Source organism: Myodes glareolus, chromosome 24, assembly GCF_982192425.1.
Source record: "Myodes glareolus chromosome 24, mMyoGla1.1, whole genome shotgun sequence".
NCBI classification, from domain to species: Eukaryota; Metazoa; Chordata; class Mammalia; order Rodentia; family Cricetidae; genus Myodes; species Myodes glareolus.
This window is the reverse complement of record NC_142049.1, coordinates 3,397,372-3,415,979: the sequence shown is the minus strand read 5'-3', so window position 1 is coordinate 3,415,979 and position 18,608 is coordinate 3,397,372. Positions and strand designations below refer to the sequence as shown.

General features: G+C 43.8%; 1 protein-coding gene and 1 pseudogene across 2 annotated transcripts in view; both read left to right on the top strand.

Moving 5' to 3' along the window:
- Nars2 (asparaginyl-tRNA synthetase 2, mitochondrial) overlaps positions 1-18,608 on the top strand; it is an 80,481-nt gene that overhangs the window by 21,556 nt on the left and 40,317 nt on the right. The window contains exon 6 of one of the 2 annotated variants that reach the window (XM_087901259.1): positions 12,748-12,842. The exons of the other annotated variant lie outside the window; for it this stretch is intronic. Coding sequence (XP_087757385.1) covers positions 12,748-12,842 — 95 coding nt within the window. The remainder of the gene's footprint in view (positions 1-12,747; positions 12,843-18,608) is intronic. 2 annotated transcript variants of the gene reach the window in all.
- On the top strand, positions 9,625-10,123 carry LOC148117943 (small ribosomal subunit protein uS19 pseudogene; annotated as a pseudogene).

Here is an 18,608-nt window from a genome sequence, read left to right as displayed (position 1 = left end):
AAAAAAAGACTTGTTGAACATTTGAAGTGGAAGTGTTAGCATCTGTATGTATGAATTCAAAGAAAGCAGCAAATAAAAAGGACAACAGTATTCTTAAAAATGGTCTTCTACTTGTTCTTCTCCTTTTCTTAATATACTGAACGTGAACTGAAAAAATTAGCCATCTTAAATACACATCATAATTTCTTAATCTAAGCCACATAATGGTTTCCAAGGTGCGGATTAGAAGAACTGGTACAAATAAGGAGGGAGCTTTGACAGGAACTCAAACAAGTTAAAAACCGTCCTGAACTTTAGTGGCACACTTGGAGATAACTGATTGGCTGCCAGGGAATTCTCTTAGGCAGATCTGGTAGATTACATCGTGTGCCTTCTGACCTGTGAATAACTCAAGAAGGCAGATCACCAGGTGAGTCCCACTAAGAAGAGGAAAATATATTTCTAAAGCTGAGCAAGTGAGAAGTATGTGATCGTATGTTATTTCTGGGTCAGACACGGGAATGTTACATAGTGGAACCAGACTTGACTGTCAAGTACCCCAAAGACGTGCCCTCGAGCTGACTGCTGCTGTAGGCCCACCATCCACCCAGCAGGCCAGGTTTTCTGTCCTTCTCGCGCTGTGTACTGATGCTGCCGCCATCACTTACAGAAGTCCAGCTGCTGAGGCGTGACCTGCAGACCCTGTTGTCTGGAAGGAGAACCCCGGGCCCACCTTGTGTCACTCGGTCCTTCCAGGAATTATTGTCAGTCTCCTCCTAGCTGCTGCTTCAAGCTCATGGTGCAAATCTAGGGTCTACTTTTAAAAGGGAGTGGACTTCGGCATTTAAATTCTTACCTTTTTTAAATGAGCGCCCTATATACTCCGGCCCCCACTACCCTTGGCAATATTGAAATATCCCTAATTATTTAAAGTAATAATACATAGTGCACACGGGTTTGAGGACAGCATTGAGTCACCTTGAAAAATCAAAGTTAGAATATGTACCCCAGTCCTCGTGGAGAAGCGGGTGTCTGCTCCACTGTCTTAGTTTAGTTTCTTTCTATCGTCTCTACTGCCCATACGAAAGTTTTAAGACTGAATATTTGTTAAGATTTAGGGAGAGTTACATACATATGTAAGAAGCTGTATTCAAGGCGTTCATTTGCTATTCAGCACACATTTGATACCATCTGTGTTCAAGATGCTGTGCTAAGTACCGCAGAGGAGCTGATGGTGTAGTTGAGGCTCTGGCCCGAGCTCTGGGACGTTGGCAGGAGGCGATGAAGGAAGGAGCATGCTTTTTTATTCATTCTTGATATTTATTTTATACTATTTGTTTGTATTTTTTTCCTGTTTGGTCCCAGCTGAATTCAAAACCGTATTTGATCTTCGCAATGCTGGAGCATCCGGGGATGGTCCCCAGTTTAGGATGAATCTATTTGGAATGTTTCATCTGCAAAAAGTGATAAGCATTCAACCGAAATGTAACTTTGGTTTTGCCTTGGTGGGAATTAAACCTAAAGCCCTGAATATGCTAAACAGAACCACTCTACCAGTGAACCCTCAGCCCAGAAATCGTATTCTGAAATTTCATCTTTTTCTGGGCTAATAATATGTGATAGGGATGTTTTCTCGTGCTGCTAGGATGGTAGCAAACGAGCCGCAGCTGCCTACCAGTCAGCCCCACGTTCCTTGAGGCACGCCAGCGCTTCACTGTGGTATGTTGCTAAGCCATCACTAAATGTGTTTTTCAGTATTTAATATTTTCAGTTGATGAGGGTTGCAGTCCCGCCATAACTCCAGAAGCATGTGTGATTTGTCTCTGAAAAGATAAAAGAGATTAAGGTATGAATTTGGGGCTGTGGCATGCTAAAAGTGGACCAGAGAATGAGGTAAAACCGTGGTGTATCTACAGTTGAGGTCACGTTGTTGCCAACTATAGGTGATAGGGAATCTCAGGCAAAATGAGGCCTGTATTGACTGAGAAGACAGAAGAAGCTCCGGGTCTAAAGAGAGGGCCCAGCAGTTAAGAGTCCTTAGGCATCTTGCAGAAGACCCGGGTTCAGCTACAGTGCCCACATGGTAGCTCACAACTGCCCATAACTCCAGCTCCCACTTCTGGCCTTTGTGGTTTTCTGCATGCAGGTGACGTGCATACACTTCAGACACATGTAAATGAAAAATAAATCTTAAGAAAGTTCTTACATGACCGCGTGACTCGACTGCCTCCGAAAGGCGTTCTGGGGAAAGGAACAGGGCGAGAAGACTTAGAGACGTGAACTGAGTGGGGGCTTTTATTGGACTCCAAGTAAACACATGAGAAGGTGCCTATCGATGAATTATAGAGGTCAAGATGGACAGCTTTAGGAATGAGGGGAAAAGCAGGGTGTGTGTGTGTGTGTGTGCGCGCGCGCGTGTGTGTTTTTAAATGTTATGTGCGTGTGTGTTTAAATGTTTTATTGTGACTGGGAAGGCAGCTGAGTTGGAGAATTCTTGTTCAGCAAACACAGAGTTTTGGGCTCAGTTTGGATGGAGGCAGGAGAATCAGAGTTTAAAGTCTGAGAACAGACTGAGCTACATGAGACCTGTCTCAAAGTAAGAGCACTTTTTAGACATGCTTCACGTACCATTAAATTTACTAACTTAAAAATAGTTCCAGTTTTAGTATCATAGCTGAGTTTTCCAGTCAGTTACTATGATTTGGTATGAGGGCATCTTTATCACCTCAGAAACAAACCCAGAGCTGATGAGCAGCCTTTCTCATCCCTGCTTGTAGCTCCCACTAATCTACTTCGTACAGATTTGCGTTCTCCGTGAACTCATAAAACATAGTCCCTCTCTATTTGTTGTGGTGTGTGGGGTTCATCCGTGTTGCAGCATGAAGCGGTACTTAGGCTTTTATATTCAGTACATCCTCTAGCGTGTGGGTGTCCCACGGTATGTTTTTATTTCTATTCTGTGGGAAGTATGAGTAATAATAAAGGGAAGATTAGTGCAAGATTTTTGTGCAGATGAACATCACATATTTGTAGTCAACATTTCAAACCCCGTCGCCGGATTTACTTTCCATGGTGGCTGTGCAATTCTGTTGTCGCCAGCACCGTGAAGAGGCTCCAGTTTCACTGTATGTCCTTACATACATATTCCGTGTTCAGTCTCTTTGTTAGAGTTCTCCTGGGGTGTGGAGTGCTGTCTCACTGTGGCTTTAATTTGCATTGTCTTAATCACTCAGGATAGTGAGTGGCTTTTCTCAGATGTGTTGAATATTTGTATATGGAAGCCCTTTGACCACTTTGATATTGTATTAGTTTGTCATTTGGTAGCTGAGTTGTAGGGGTTCTTTTACACAGTCTAGAGATGTCCCTCCCCAGCAGCGGGAAGACCTACTGTACCTTGGGGGTACAGCTTGAATATGCGCACAGAACACAGACTTCGCACTGCTAACTTGGGCAGGGCTGTCTTTGCTTGCCTCTTCTCCTGACCACAGGCTCATTGCTTTATTATTTTAACCAAGTCGTGGGCTATAAATTTATAAATTGCATCTCAAAATAATTCAATCAAATTCAGGCTCCTCTATGAGGATCTTTCTCATGGCCAGCATGTAAATTTGTTCTGACCTCTCAAGAATTGTTCTCAGCCAACTTCCCGTCTTTCCAGTGCGCTGCCAGATCTGCCATTTAGCTTTATCCTCAGTGAATCTGCCAGTCTCCTGTGCTCTTGCTGCAATCACCGCCCTTCCAGAGAGCGCTTCTGCGTGAACTTTCCCTCCGACTGTTGCTCACCAGTGCCTCTGGGGACAGATCTGGACTGCTGCTATCTGACCTGCTTCTCTGCAGAGACAAGATCTTGGAGCCTGGCTGGGCTCTAGTGCTGGAGGCAGAAAGAAAGATGACCCTGAATAGCTTCCTCCTTTAGGCACCCAGTCCTGTGGGGGAGCAGCAGCTCCAGGTGTCCTGGGTTTGCCTCACCTGGCCTCCACATTCCAGCTGGGTGGAACCTGCAGGGCAAACAGTCGAGGCCAGTGGTTCTCAAACTGTGGACCGGACCACAGGGTCTCATATCAGGTATTTACATTACGATTTATAGTGGTAGCAAAATTATAATTATAAAGTAGCAATGAAATAATTTTACGGTTGGGGTCATCACAACATGAGGAACTGTATTAAAGGGTCTCAGCATTAAGAAGGCTAGAACCTCCAGCCTAGCTAGAGTTTCTGCCATTTTAAGCTGTGAAGAGGGGTGAACGGGAGTAATCTCTGATGTAAACACCATAGGCTCCTCGATTCATACTAATGTTTGGTAAATTGTTTTTAAATAGATCTTTCTCTGTTTGCTACATATTCTTGGAACTGTTTCCAAAGAAATCTTAATGGTTGCTTTATTATTATTTTTTTAATAATTTTTACCAGTTTCACCGAAGAGTGAGTTGAAAGAGTTTCCCACGATCGTTCACGAAGTAAGGGACAAACTTTTCCCTAGGACAGATCTAGGAAGAAAGATCCGCAATAAAGTTTACTCCTGACGTAAACTTTGTTCTCCTGTATTTGAAATGTGATCCTCTACCTGTGTGCAGTTGCTTTAATCTCATTCTGACCAGAGCACAAAGAAACATTTTTTATGTGTAATTTGAAGACACAGTTTCATGCATCCTGGGCTGCCATCTGTCCCAGAACATTATCACACGCACCTTAGCACATTGGAGTTACTCTTTACTGATGGAGTTTCACCATTACCAGTAGAATATGCTAGTATACCAGAGTATACCAGTATTCAGTGAAGACTGCTATATTCTAGTTGGTTTTTTAACAAGTGAATGGAGCTGTAGCACTGTATTAGTTACCCTTGTATTGCTGTTAGAAGATATCCCGGCCAAAGGCAACTTAAAGAAGAAAGGGTTTGTTTCAGCTTCCATTTCCAGAGGGATGGCGTCCATCATGGAGGGGAAGGCGTGGCACGGTGGCAGGAACTGGTTGTTCATGGCTTCATCCACAGACAGGAAGTGGGGTAAGGGATGTACTTCCTCCATCGCCTTTCCAAATAGCACCTCAAACTGGGGACAGTGTTCGAATAAGCCTATGCAGGACAGCTCTTACTCACATCTCTACACTTACAGTAATGACATGTGGAAAAGACATATATCTTGCTTTATGATTGATAATTTGCCATTATTTATTTCTGAAGTACATTCAGCACTGCCCTGGTTAGTGTGAAATGCAGCGTGACCATCCATGGCTTCAGCCTGTGCTTCGTTGTTTGACACTGTGCTGGGTTTTCAACCTGGGACGAACGGCCGAGGTTCTGGACGCTGACCACCAAGCTCTCCCTGCATCCCTCAGTTCCTGCTCTCAGGAGCTGGGCTGGCCTTCCCTATGTAATCCAGCCACTTGGCTACCTGGTCTTTTTCATCTACCCTTTCCCCTCCATGCCTTTTGGTCTGGCTCTCCTGTCTCTGCCCCCGCCCCATGGCTCAGGGTCCTGTCCGCTGGGCTCTCCCAGATGTCCCTGCCTCTGGCTGTGCTCTCCTGCAGATCTGTCCCTGCCTCTGGCTGTCTCTCCCGCAGATCTGTAACATAATAAATTTTCCCCTCCACACACCTAGGAGCAGTCACGTCCTTTCCTTTTTTTTTTTTTTTTTCATTCACATTGTTTCCCCCTTTTAAAAAAAGCAGCTTTTTAAATCGCCAGCCTCACTATCTAACCTTAAGGATGACTGACAGGCCCTTACTTCTTTTATTCTTGTTCTTTCTCAGATGCTCAGCAGGACAGCAGAGAGTTTGCAAACAGTGGGTACTCACAACTTCCTTTCTATGCAACAAATGACTGCTAGGATGGACCCTTTCTCAGAGCTGGGCACGGGTGTTCTGGAATGCAGATAGACCCTCATTTAAAGGAAGATTATTTTTTTCTTTAGAAGTTCAGTGTGTCCCAAGATACACATCTGCAGCAATTGAAAGGCACGCAGCGACGCTGGGCGCACTGGGAATGGGTAGGTAGCGACAGGTCCTGTTAATTACGTGCCCTACAGAGTGCCATGCACTTTGTGCTGCTCCTGCCTCCCGGGATTTCATTTTAATTTCTGCAGTGCACTCTAAGGACTTGTGAGGACAATTTCTTTAGCAGTTCTAGCAGCCAATGTTCAAGACAAAGCTTGATAGGAAATTGCAAATCCCTGGAGACCTGATAGCAAAGTTTGTCCTTTTGTTTTCTGTGATCGGATGCTATACTTTGGTGCTGGGGAGATGGCTTAGTTGGTAAGTCGCTCGCTGCACAGGCATAAAGGCCTGAGTTCAGGTCCTCAGCACTCGTGTGAAAACTGAGTGTGCCAGTGTACCTGTGACCCAAATGCAGGCAGTAATAGAGGCAGGGAGATCCTGAGGGCTTCCTGGGCTTGCAGCTCGCCACGCAGTGAGCTCCAGTACAGTGAGACACCTGTCTCAGAAAATACTGTGGGGAGGTGATTGAGGAAGACACAGTGTCAGCCTGTGACCCGCACCTGTGCACAGCACATGCACACAGAGACATAAATGCACGACACAGGTGGAGATGGAGAAGTCTATACTTTGGAATGCGTTTCAATACCATACCATACTTTCATTTCAGCTTTGTGGAAGAACAAGCCATCTAGGACAACTTCTAGAGTATTGGTACTAATCGTTGTACTGGAGCCTGAGAACCTGGCTTCTAGTACTGATTATACCCAAAATTGGTTGTGTGCAGCCTTTGACCTAAACACTTAATGTTCCTGTTTTTAAGCATTGATGGCTAAGTCATATCTAGCTCAGGTCTTTTGATTTTTTTTATTATATCTCTATCATGAAGATTTAGTCTCCTTAGAAGCCCTCAGTTGAAATTAAATGCACACACACACACACACACACACACGGGTGTGGAACATGCAGATGGGTAGTGTTTTTCCATTTTCTTCATGATCTCGAACTTGCAGATTGGAATAAGCGTGGCAGCAGGATGCAGTCTTGACTTCAGGCCTTTCAGATTTCTGTGGCATGCTTCTTATTTACCCATTTTATTCTCACCTTTTCCATCCTGGGATTCTGAGTAGCAGAAGCAAGGGTGAGGATGGCACGGGGTCCTTGGGTTGCTGCGGAGGTTAAGTAAACGCTCATCACTGACTGTGTTCTTTCCCGTGCTAGCTCACTGCGCTGGCTCTCTCGGTCTGGCTCACTGCCCTGGCTCTCCAGTGCTGGCTCCCCTGCTAGCTCACTGTGCTGGCTCTCTGGGACTGGCTCACTGCGCTGGCTCCCCTGCTAGCTCACTGCACTCGCTCGCTCTCCCTGCTGCACAGCTTACATGGAGACAGCTGACTTGTGTGGGCTTTTTTGTTTCATTCCCTTGAGACTGAAACCACTCAGCTATATTTGCTCTGCTGTGAGAATAGATAACTGGGAGGCAGTTCAAAATATTTGTTTCATATTTTCTTGGAAATCCTTAAAGAAGCAGACGACTGTACACCTTGATTTTTAAAAAAGGAAACAGAACACTGATTGTACACATTTAAAATGTTTGGTTATTCTTGGTTTTCTGTCTCTTTGTACACTAGTACACTAGTTTTTAGCTTCTAGTGACAGAATAACCTCGCAAAGTTTTTTTTTTTCCTGCTGTATGTGATAAAGGCTAAGTTAAACCGTATTACTCCAATAACTTTTATATGACTGGGAATGGTTGATCGGGTCTCTGGATAGCATGGGAAGGACTCTTAAAAAAATCATTTGTTGTATTAGTTTCATATATTTTTGCCCAAAGATCTTGTGCAAATAAAGTCTTACACTGGCACTCAGTCTATAAACTAGATTAAACCGTAGTAGATATTAATTAGGTGGTTGATGCTGAATTGCGCGGTTGGGAACCTGAAATATTGTGGAGAATGTTTCCCTCATAAAATACTTTGACTTTAGCCGGGCCGTGGTGGTGCACGCCTTTAATCTCAGCACTGGGGAGGCAGAGGCAGGCGGATATTTGTGAATTCGAGGCCAGCCTGATCTACAGCTAGTTCCAGGACAGGCTCTAAAGCTACAGAGAAACCCTGTTTCAAAAACCAAAAAAAACAAAAACAAACAAATAAAATGTTTGACTTTGATATGGGGCTAACCGTTCCTATAGACTGATTATTTTTTATTCTAGAAAACATCATCATAGTCCAGTAGGAAAGTTTGGGGCCTCTCCTATGACAGTGCCCACTTCTGGATCCGTCCTGAAAGATCTGCCTGAGGCTCTTCTTGAGCCGGTCTTTCCTGAAATTCACCCGTGACTTACCTGGTATCTTTGGCTTCTTGTTGTTCAGGTTTTTGTTTTTATCAGATTGCCATATAAGAAAATCTATCATGAATGTTCCTCCCCACTAACGAAGGCCTTTCATTGTGGGGCTCCATATTTCCAGGTGTATGTGTGTCACTGGGGGTGGGCTTTGAGGTTTCAAGAGCCCACGGCATTCTGAGTTAGCTTGTTCACTGGCAGGCTCGCCTGTGCCTCCCCTCCCCCACCTGCTGTTCCAGGCTCTTCCTCCGCCATGTTACCTGACATGTTGGTCATGAGCTCTAAGCCACTGAAACAGCGAGCCTTCTTCTGTAAGCTGCTTGGTCATGGTGTCTTAGCACGGGAATAGAAAGGTAAACAGGACAAGTCTCTTGTAGTTCAGGCTCTCTGAGCATTCACTCCGTAGCCAAGATTGGCCCAACAGCCATATTTCTTAGCTTCCTTAGCTGGGGTTATAGACATGAGCTACCATGCCCAACCTGTTACAGCCTTGGGGACCACCAGTGCCCACAAAATCCTTTGTTGACTAAAAGGTAATTGTGAGGTGCATGGCTTAGTTGAAACAGCCAAACAAGTCTTTTTAGATGGCCTTTTACTTTAGAAGTGGGTTAAAGTTCATACTATCTGGGACTGATTACTGAATAGTGTTCTGTTCTCTGAGTGTATGGTGGTTTATTCACCTTCTTTTTTTATATATTTTATTTGTTTCTTTATTTTTGTTTTTTCAAGACAGGGTTCCTCTGTAGCTTTGGAGCCTGTCCTGGAACTAGCTCTGTAGCCCAGGGTCTTCTCGAACTCACAGGAATCCTCCTGCCTCTGCCTCTCTAGTGCTGGGATTAAAGGCGTGTGCCACCACCACCTGGCTTTATTCACCTTCTAAAAGACGTCTTAGTTGCTTCCCAGTTTTGGCAGCTATGAATAATGCTGCTGTAAACATCCCTATACAATAAGTTTCCAGCTCTTTCTGATAAATACAAAGGGACATAGACAGTCACTGATTCATGGTGTGAGTATGTTCGTTTTGTAAGAAACTAGGTGTGTTACAAACGAAGTAGCTGTACTGTTCTGCCTTCCCGTCAATAGTCAATGAGCGTCTGCTGTTTCCTGTCTCCTCCAGCGCTCAGTGCTGTCAGTGTTCTGGATTTTGACCTTTGCTCTAGGTACGCCATGATCTTGATGGGCTTTTCAGGGTGCGTGGCCAGCATGCTGCCGTGACTCACTTTCTGTGGATCACACGCCTCACCCACTCCCACCCTGGGCTGGGAAGATGAGCCCCAGTCAGTACTTTCAGCAGTCTGTGACCCAGAATTCCTTAGGGTACCTGCAGAAGGCAGAGCCTGGGGAGAGGGTTAAGTTCCTTGGAGACGGCAGACGCAGCCACCGCTTCCTTTTCCGAGTCGCCGTCAAGATGGCCGAGGTGGAGCAGAAGAAGAAGCGGACCTTCCGCAAGTTCACCTACCGCGGCGTGGACCTGGACCAGCTGCTGGACATGTCCTATGAGCAGCTCATGCAGCTCTACAGCGCCCGGCAGAGGCGACGCCTCAACCGCGGCCTGCGGCGGAAGCAGCACTCGCTGCTCAAGCGCCTGAGAAAGGCCAAGAAGGAGGCATCGCCCATGGAGAAGCCCGAGGTGGTGAAGACTCACCTGCGCGACATGATCATCCTGCCCGAGATGGTGGGAAGCATGGTGGGCGTGTACAACGGCAAGACCTTCAACCAAGTGGAGATCAAGCCGGAGATGATTGGCCACTACCTGGGCGAGTTCTCCATTACCTACAAGCCTGTGAAGCACGGCCGGCCTGGCATCGGTGCCACCCACTCCTCCCGCTTCATCCCCCTCAAGTAGCTGTGGTCAATAAAGACTCATGTTCAGTCAAAAAAAAAAAAAAAAAAGTTCCTTGGAGACAACATACCACTGGGTGACTCAGGATTTCGTCAGTATCCAGACACACTCACTTTCAAAAAAATGCTACTTAAGGATCTTTGTTTGGTTTTGTTTTTTCACATTTATCTGCCTGTCTGTCTGTCTGTTCTGTGTGTGCCTGTGCTCACAGGAGTTACTTTTTCTTTCACCGTGTGGGTTCCAGGAACTGAGCTCAGAGTGTCACGCTCAGCGGCAAGTGTATTATATGTAGAGCCATCTCTCTGCACCCCACCGCAGCCCTGAATTGAAAATTCTGCATTACGTACATTTTGCTTGGTTGAGTTAACCCATAAAATTAAAAAAAAAAAAAGGCATCCTTGGGGACCTTGTCTCTGTCTCACCAGTGTGTCCAGCATTTAGCCTGGTGCCTCGCACACTCTGTAACAGTGTTCCTTCAGTAGAACCCTGAATTGACGTGAGACCTGGTCCTGTGCAAAAGTACCTGTAATTGAGGCAGTCCACAGGTTCAGTCTGCAATGGCAAGAGCAGGGAGAAAATCTCCCTAAGGAATACAGTGAGTAAAAATGCCCGAGTAACTAAACATAAAACAAAGTACAAAATTCTTCAATCAAATTAGTGTGGAGAAGGGCTTGGAGATGACTCAGGCTCTGAGAGCACTTTAAGCACTTGCAGAGAACCTCGATTCAGTTCCCAGCACCACATAACAGCTCCCCACCATCCATTACTCTAGTTCCAGGGCACTCAGTCCCTTATCTGGCCTCCAAGGGCACCAGGGACACACAGTGCACGCATACACATGCAGGCAAATCAGATAGACCAAGGGGACCTAGGGTAAAACTAAAATCTACTGGTCTGAAAAAAAAAAGTACAAACAAAGTAGCAATAAAATGACTCCTAATGTTCTGCTCTACTCATGGGTCATCAGAGGAACTTCCTCCTGCAGCTTATGGACACACGGACACAGATGCATGGTCAGAAAGTACACACAGAGAGTGTGTGCCCTTGGAACAGTCAGCTGCAAGTAGGCTGTCTTCATCAAATCCCTCTCCTCTGCTCAGGGAGCCCTGGAGAGGAGGAGACGGACAGAGTATATAAAGAGGGGATGAGGACACCGGGAGAACAGGGCCCTTTCAGTCAACATGCACAGCCCGTGTGAACTCGCAGAGACTGAGGCTCCATGCATAAGGCCTGCATGGGTCTGCACCAGTTCCTGTACCATGTACGACCTTGGTTCTCAGCCTGTGGGGTGCAACCCCTGCGGGGAGTCAAATGGCCTTGTCACAGGGTTACATATTACATATTTACATTAGGATTCATAACAGCAGCAAAGTCACAGGTATGAAGTAGCAACAAAATAATTTTATGGTGGGGGTCACACAGCGTGAGGAACTGTGTTAAAGGGTTGCAGCAGTAGGGAGGTTGAGAACCACTATATTATGGCTTCCAGTTTGGTGTTTTTATAGGATCCCTGAGTGCACGAATGAATTCGTGGGCCGCTGTTTCCTGTGCCGTCTCTTGGTTTTTTCCTTCTGTTTGTTTATTTTGTTCAGTTCCAATGTCACTGGATTTTCACCTGTACTTGATATAACTTTTTTAATAATATATTTTAACTTAATATAAATTTCTTATTTTTAACAATCTGGTGTTTGTCTTAAGTTTTCTTAGCATGCCTTATTTGTAATTTGCTTTTTTAAATTTCTTGATCAATTTGAGAACTTCACATCTATCTTAGCCATTCAGCCATGCTTTTCTGTAAATCTACTTTGCTATTTAGGGAGCAGATTATTTTCTTTCCTGTTTTCTTGGAAGAAAAGATTCTTTATATATTCTGCCCGTTAAAGATTTGTTTTTATTTTTTATTAATGTGTACATGTGTAGATCTGTGGGCATATATGCCATGTGTGCACCTGATGCTCACAGAGGCCAGTAGAAGGCATGGGATCCCTGGAAGCAAAAGTTACAGATGGTTGTAACTTCATCTGATCGGGCTGTCTGATGTTGGTTCTGGGACCAAGTGCAAGTCCTTTCATCTTAACCACCAAGCCATCTCTCCACCACCAGCACTTACTGATTTCCTGTGCTGCAAATACTGTTTTCTTCACCTAGCATTCCTCCAGTCTTTGATTTATTAAATAAAATTCCTTAGCTTTGATTTTCTCAGACCCATCTTTCAGTATGCCTTGGGTAGCTGGAAACAGATGTGCGCTGCTCCACCTTGTGAGTGATTGCATGAGTCCATTCTCCACGTGTGCTCATAGAATTGACCCCCAAAATATAGTTCCTCGTGTTGTGGTGAACCCCCAACCACAAAATTATTTTGGTTGCTACTTTGTAACTGTAAATTTTCTATTGTTATGAATCATAACGTGAGTGAGTATCTGTTCTGTTTTCCTGTGGTTCTAGGCAGCCCCTGTGAAGGGTTACCATGTTTTGAAATTACTCGGTAAGCTCCCTTGCTGTCAGCGTGGCTGCACAAGTGTACTGTGTTAGGTACATGCGGTCCTTGCACAGGCTTAACTGCAATGTTGTTTTCAGCTGTGGATCATGTGTGGTTGGAAAAAGCAACCAAGACGCATAATCGCTCTTCGTGGCATGTGTTTTTTATTTACAGCCTTCAAGCAAAATGAAGGTGCCCGAGGAGAATTTCTTCGACGTTCCTGCTTTCTTAACTGTCTCAGGACAGCTTCACCTAGAAGTGATGTCAGGGTACAGAATTTTATTTTATTTTTTCTTGTGTATGCTGATTGTGATTGGGGGGGGGACAAAGAAAACAGTATGCTCAAACCTAAAAGCTGAAATTATTCGATCATTAGTGTAACAAAAGTAGATTTAATGGACAGTTTGAAAAATGTCCAAGAGAGGGGTGATGGCTCAGTCATTAAAGAGAACTTGTTGCTCTTACAGAGGACCTGGGTTTGGTTCCCAGGACCCACATGGTGGCCCACAAGTGTGTGCTGAGCACGCAGGGGATCAGACATTCTCTTCTGACCTCTGAGAGTACCAAGCATGCACACAGTACATGTACACACATGCAGGCAACGCATGTACATATAAAATAAATAAATATAAAAAGGAAAAGAAAAGGAAATGCCTAAATGTTTTCCAAGTAACATCAAATTTATCTAGACTTCCGCTTTTAATAAGAAGTTTAATGGTAAAATGTGAAGTTGTTTTTTTTTTTGTATTCCTTATTATTCTTGCTTAAAATCCTATCCGTGTAATCTAAATTTCAATATAAGTGACCATGCTCACAGTTTATGCCTAAACCATATACTAGCTCATTTCACTTGGAGGGAAAAAAAAAACCCAAAAAAGTGTTGGCTGGAAGGTGGTGGTGCACGCCTTTAATCTCAGCTCTCTGGAAGCAGAGTCAGGAGGATCTCCGTGTGAGGCCAGCCTGGTCTACAGAGTAAGTTCCAGGATAGGTTCCAAAGCTACACCGAGAAACCCTGTCTCGACAAACAAAATAAAGTAGGAACCATTTTTGCTCAGTATTTAATGCATTCATGCGTGTCTGTGTCCAGAAGAGATCATTGGGTCCCATAGAACTGGACCTGCAGGCAGTCGTGAGCTGCCCCTGGGACCTGAACTTAGGTCCTCTGTAAGAGCAGCAAGCACTCCTACCCACTGAGCCCGCTCCCCCGTAGTTTTTAAAAAGGAAGTTAACACATGGGACTGAATAAACTAGCAAGAGTTTTGTGTTAAACTGAGTAAATTTTCTACGACTGTCAGACCTCTGGAAAGTCTGTGTATTCGTTTGGACCCAACTTCTACTCCCTTTTCTTAAAGAAAAGATTGGACAAGAGGCTCTTTAGTCTCCTGTCTGTGATTCTGTAACTTCTTTCTGTCTTTTCGTGTGTGTGTGTGTGTGTGTGTGTGTTTGTATGTTGGTTGAGGGGTTGAGACAGGGTTTCTCTGTGTATCTCTGGCTGTCCTGAAACTCACTAGGTAGACCAGGCTGGCCTTGAATTTAGAGATCCTCCCAACCTCTGCCTCCCAAGTGCTGGATTTAAAGGCAAGCACCACCACCACCCAGCCATAGATATTTTTACCAACTGACAAGTTAAGAATTCTGTATTATTACAGACTAATTGGTGTCCTACAGACCAATAGACTGATAAACCCTAACTTCTGGTATTATCTCTTATAACTGAAAGAAATTATTTGTTTCTGTAGAGGACAACATGTACAAATTGGTATGTAATTCAGCGTACTCCAGGATATTTCTTTCGCAGTAAAGAAATATTACAAGGGCCTTCTCCTCGGTGTATCCTCTGCACGGGTCCTTATTCCGATATTGCACTGAAAAGTCATTACTTTTAAAAATTTGTTTACCTGTTACCCTATATTCATGGTATAGGTAAGCTTTATAAATAACCTTCTGGACGAGTCCCATGCCTGTAACCAGGTTAAGAATGAGGAGAAAGGAACAGTAGTTCATCAGCCTCACCTATCGAGCGAGTTTGAGGCCTCAAACCCACATGTGTATGGGATGTGTTTACCAGGCATTTATTTCTGTATTATTGGACTGTGTAGTAAACATGCCTCTTTCTCAGTACAGTGACCTATAAAATACAGTGTGCAATGAAACTTAATGAGGATCAATTGGTGAGATACTAGGTCTTTAATTTGTAATCCACGTGTCTAATAATGTCATGCAAATGTTGCTAGTTTAATATGCATCATTCTGGAACTATTAATATGCAGTACATCGTGTTTCATGATTTACTCTGATAAGAAATGTTTAGTGTTCTTTCTCTTAACTTTGAATTTTGCTTAGTTTTATTTAAACGACTGACCATTAAAGGCATGAATGTGGTTAAATTTAGAAGCTAACATTTTCCAAAGAACCTCTGTGAGTCTGATGGGTTTATGACTGTTTTCAAGGCTCCTCATTTTCTAAATAGATGCTCTGCTTTGGATTGTTTTCTGGGTGTATAGACAAGTGGCAGCCTGCTACGGTTTCCACCTCCGCCCTTGCCGCTCCCCAAGATCTCCATCACCGGGATGCACTTGTCAAAATGAGCACAGTGTTAGCGAGTAACTGTTAGGCAGGGTCCGGGCTTTATGTGGATTTTACCAGTTTCCCTATAATACTTTCTTTTTCCAGAGTCCAGCTCAGGATATCTGAAATGTGGTTGTCTTCTTCCCAAGTCTCTGAGCTTTGACTGTGTGGCCTGTAGAATGTAACCTGATCTCAGTTCCTCTCCTGATGAGACCTGGTTCGTGTGGCTGCTCTCATTACATCACTGAGGGAGTCTGTGTCGTCTGCATGGGGATGCTGACTACACTGTTATCTAGAGTGGTTGTGCTCAGACCTCCCCACTGAGAATGTGCCATGCTCCCCTTTCTCTGCTTCGTTCTTTATAAGGGAATCACTAAGTCACCCTCACCTGGGCGGAGCCTCTGGATGTAGGAAACGGAATTAATCAAAGCTCCTTTGGGGAGGGTATATCTGAAATTGTATGGAAGGTCTGTTCACTTTTGTTTAGTCTGTCATTTTGACATCAGAATGGACTCAGGTACGTCTGTCTTATAGTTTGAGTTCCTCGATGTCGCTTTATCTACTTAATTACTTGAACCACTTTAAGTAATTAAAGTAATTAAGTAATTACAGAAAACTCAGTACACATCGAGTCTCTGTGCCTTTTCTGGGTCTCGTGCCCTGTGAGTACTTTCATGTCGTCTGGTAGTACAGGATATGTTAGATGGTTTCCTTCTGTTTATGTCTGTTCACCATTTTCATTCTGGTCCTTCCCTTTGACAAATCTGCACTGACACGTCATTATCACGCAAAGCCCGTAGTAAATACAAGAGTCATGCATGTATTCTTAAGGCTGGACATTTTGACCCCTGTGCCCACCATTACCCTGTAGAGAATGGAGGCCCTGCTGTGGAAGCCCTCCTGTGAGTCTGCGCTGTGTTTCCATGGTTTCTGACTGCATGGGCGTAGTCACACGATATGGAGCGTGGCCGGAGGAGTGTGCACTGAGGTGCCTCTGTGTCTTCGGCACTGGATACCTCACTCCTTTTTAATGTTGAGTCCTAATCTGTTGTTCCTGTGTAGTAGTGTTCACCCACTTAAGGACATCTCTTTACTGTTTCCAAGACCGTACGCATTTCCCAGGCTTTCTTCCCACACTCACACACTTGAAATACATATTTGGAATGACAACTTTTACATTTTTATTACTCTGTGTGTGTGTGTGTGTGTAGTAGTAACGGTCAGAAAACCGCTCTGTGCAGTCGTTTCTCTGCCCCAGATTTCTGTGGGTCCTAGAGATGGAGCTCAGCTAACCAGGCTTGTGCAGCCAGCACCTTCACCTGCTCCACAGTCTTGCCAGCCTGCAGCTGGCATTCTTTATTTCTTTCCTTTAGCCTTTCTTCTTTTAAGATTTTTAAAGCATAGTGTCTCATATCTCCATAATTAAAGAAAAATCTGTTTCCGTTTTGAGGGGGAAATCAGCTTGAACATTGCACGGATTTCATCCAGCCCTGGTGAATCTGTGATGGATGTGAGCTGTCCTCAGGTCGTCTCATCAGGTCTCACAGGGAGCTCCTAAGCGGTGCTCTACCCACTGTGGTGAGACTGATGGCGCTGAAAGGAAACCTAGCCAAGGTCCCCTTGGAACTGAGTGGACCTGTCTTCCCATCCGCTCATTGGGCTTCTTTGGTCTTCATCCACATCATACTTTCCTTAACTTTATTAACTTATACGCATTTAGTTGACTCAGCGTTTATTGAAATCTGTGTATTAAGCACAAGATCTAGGTTCATGGCTGCAGAGATATACAGATATTTATTACCCCATAAACACTTTTGAGCAAGCTGTGCATTAAATAATGAGTTGTAAATATGGTAGCCATTATTTAAAAAGGTTGTCCTAAGCACAAGAGCAGCTGCCAAGGGAATTTCACCTTGCCTGGGTTAGATTTAGAGGTAATGTTATCTACATGTTGACATGAAGCTACATCTTAAAATGGCACCTATAATGGTTATGACTTTTGTATTTGACATAATGCTTCACGTTTGTATTCTTGAAACCACAGAAGTCCAGTTGTTGTAGAGCATTTATAGTATATAAAGTCCAGTTGTTGTAGAGCATTTATAGTATATAAAGTCCAGTTGTTGTAGAGCATTTATAGTATATAAAGTCCAGTTGTTGTAGAGCATTTATAGTATATAAAGTCCAGTTGTTGTAGAGCATTTATAGTATATAAAGTCCAGTTGTTGTAGAGCATTTATAGTATATAAAGTCCAGTTGTTGTAGAGCATTTATAGTATATAAAGTCCAGTTGTTGTAGAGCATTTATAGTATATAAAGTCCAGTTGTTGTAGAGCATTTATAGTATATAAAGTCCAGTTGTTGTAGAGCATTTATAGTATATAAAGTCCAGTTGTTGTAGAGCATTTATAGTATATAAAGTCCAGTTGTTGTAGAGCATTTATAGTATATAAAGTCCAGTTGTTGTAGAGCATTTATAGTATATAAAGTCCAGTTGTTGTAGAGCATTTATAGTATATAAAGTCCAGTTGTTGTAGAGTATTTATAATGTATAGTCTTTAGGTTGCTGTGCCTGTTTTCTTCATGTGGCTCTGAAATATCTTCTGTTGTGATGGATGTGTTGTTGAATGAATTATTTTAGCAGAATCATTAAAAGCTAGAAAACCGTGTAGCTTCTCTGCCTATTCCTTTATCAACTTCCAAGTGCTTAGAATCTATTGTTAACGTTCATATGAAGAAGTTATAGGACAGGAAGAGAAGTGTCCTGTCTCTAGGAGAATTGCCAGGATAATGAAGGCTGGGGTAGGCTGAAGAAGTAGTTGAATATTCTGTGTGGATTTAACATGGGAAGACAGATAATTAAATTATATATTTTTAAGAACAACTTTCTTGACATAACTCAACATATATGATTCATCCCCTTAGGCTAGGGAAACGGCTCAGTCAATGAAGTATTTGCCATACAAGCACAAAGGCAGGAGTTCACTTCCCAGAGCGTGTGTGTGTGTGTGTGTGTGTGTGTGTAAAAGCAAGGGTTAGTGGTGCATGATTGTAATCCAAGCACTAGGCTGGCGGAGACAGGCAGATCCTTGAGGCCCATTAGCTAGCTCCTGCTCTTTGTTGAGCTCTGGGCTAGGGAAAGATCGTCTCAAGAAAACAGAGTGGTTGGCACCTAAGGCTTGACACCTTTGGTGGGCTTCTGGTCTCCATACACACGCCTTCAGTCCATCCTTTGAGGGGCGGTAGACATGGAGCTTACTGTTCATGAAACGCAATACCTGTCGGGGTTGTCTAGAAGCAGCTACTGATCGGTTAACTAGGGAGACATCAAATTAATCCTTAGTAATTCGGCCCGTGTGGACAGTGATTAGATCTATAAAAAGCAAAGCAAATACTGTTCCGTCTTTCAATTACTGTAAGATCTCATCCCAATTGCTCAGGGAGCTTTAATTACTTCTTTAGGAGGA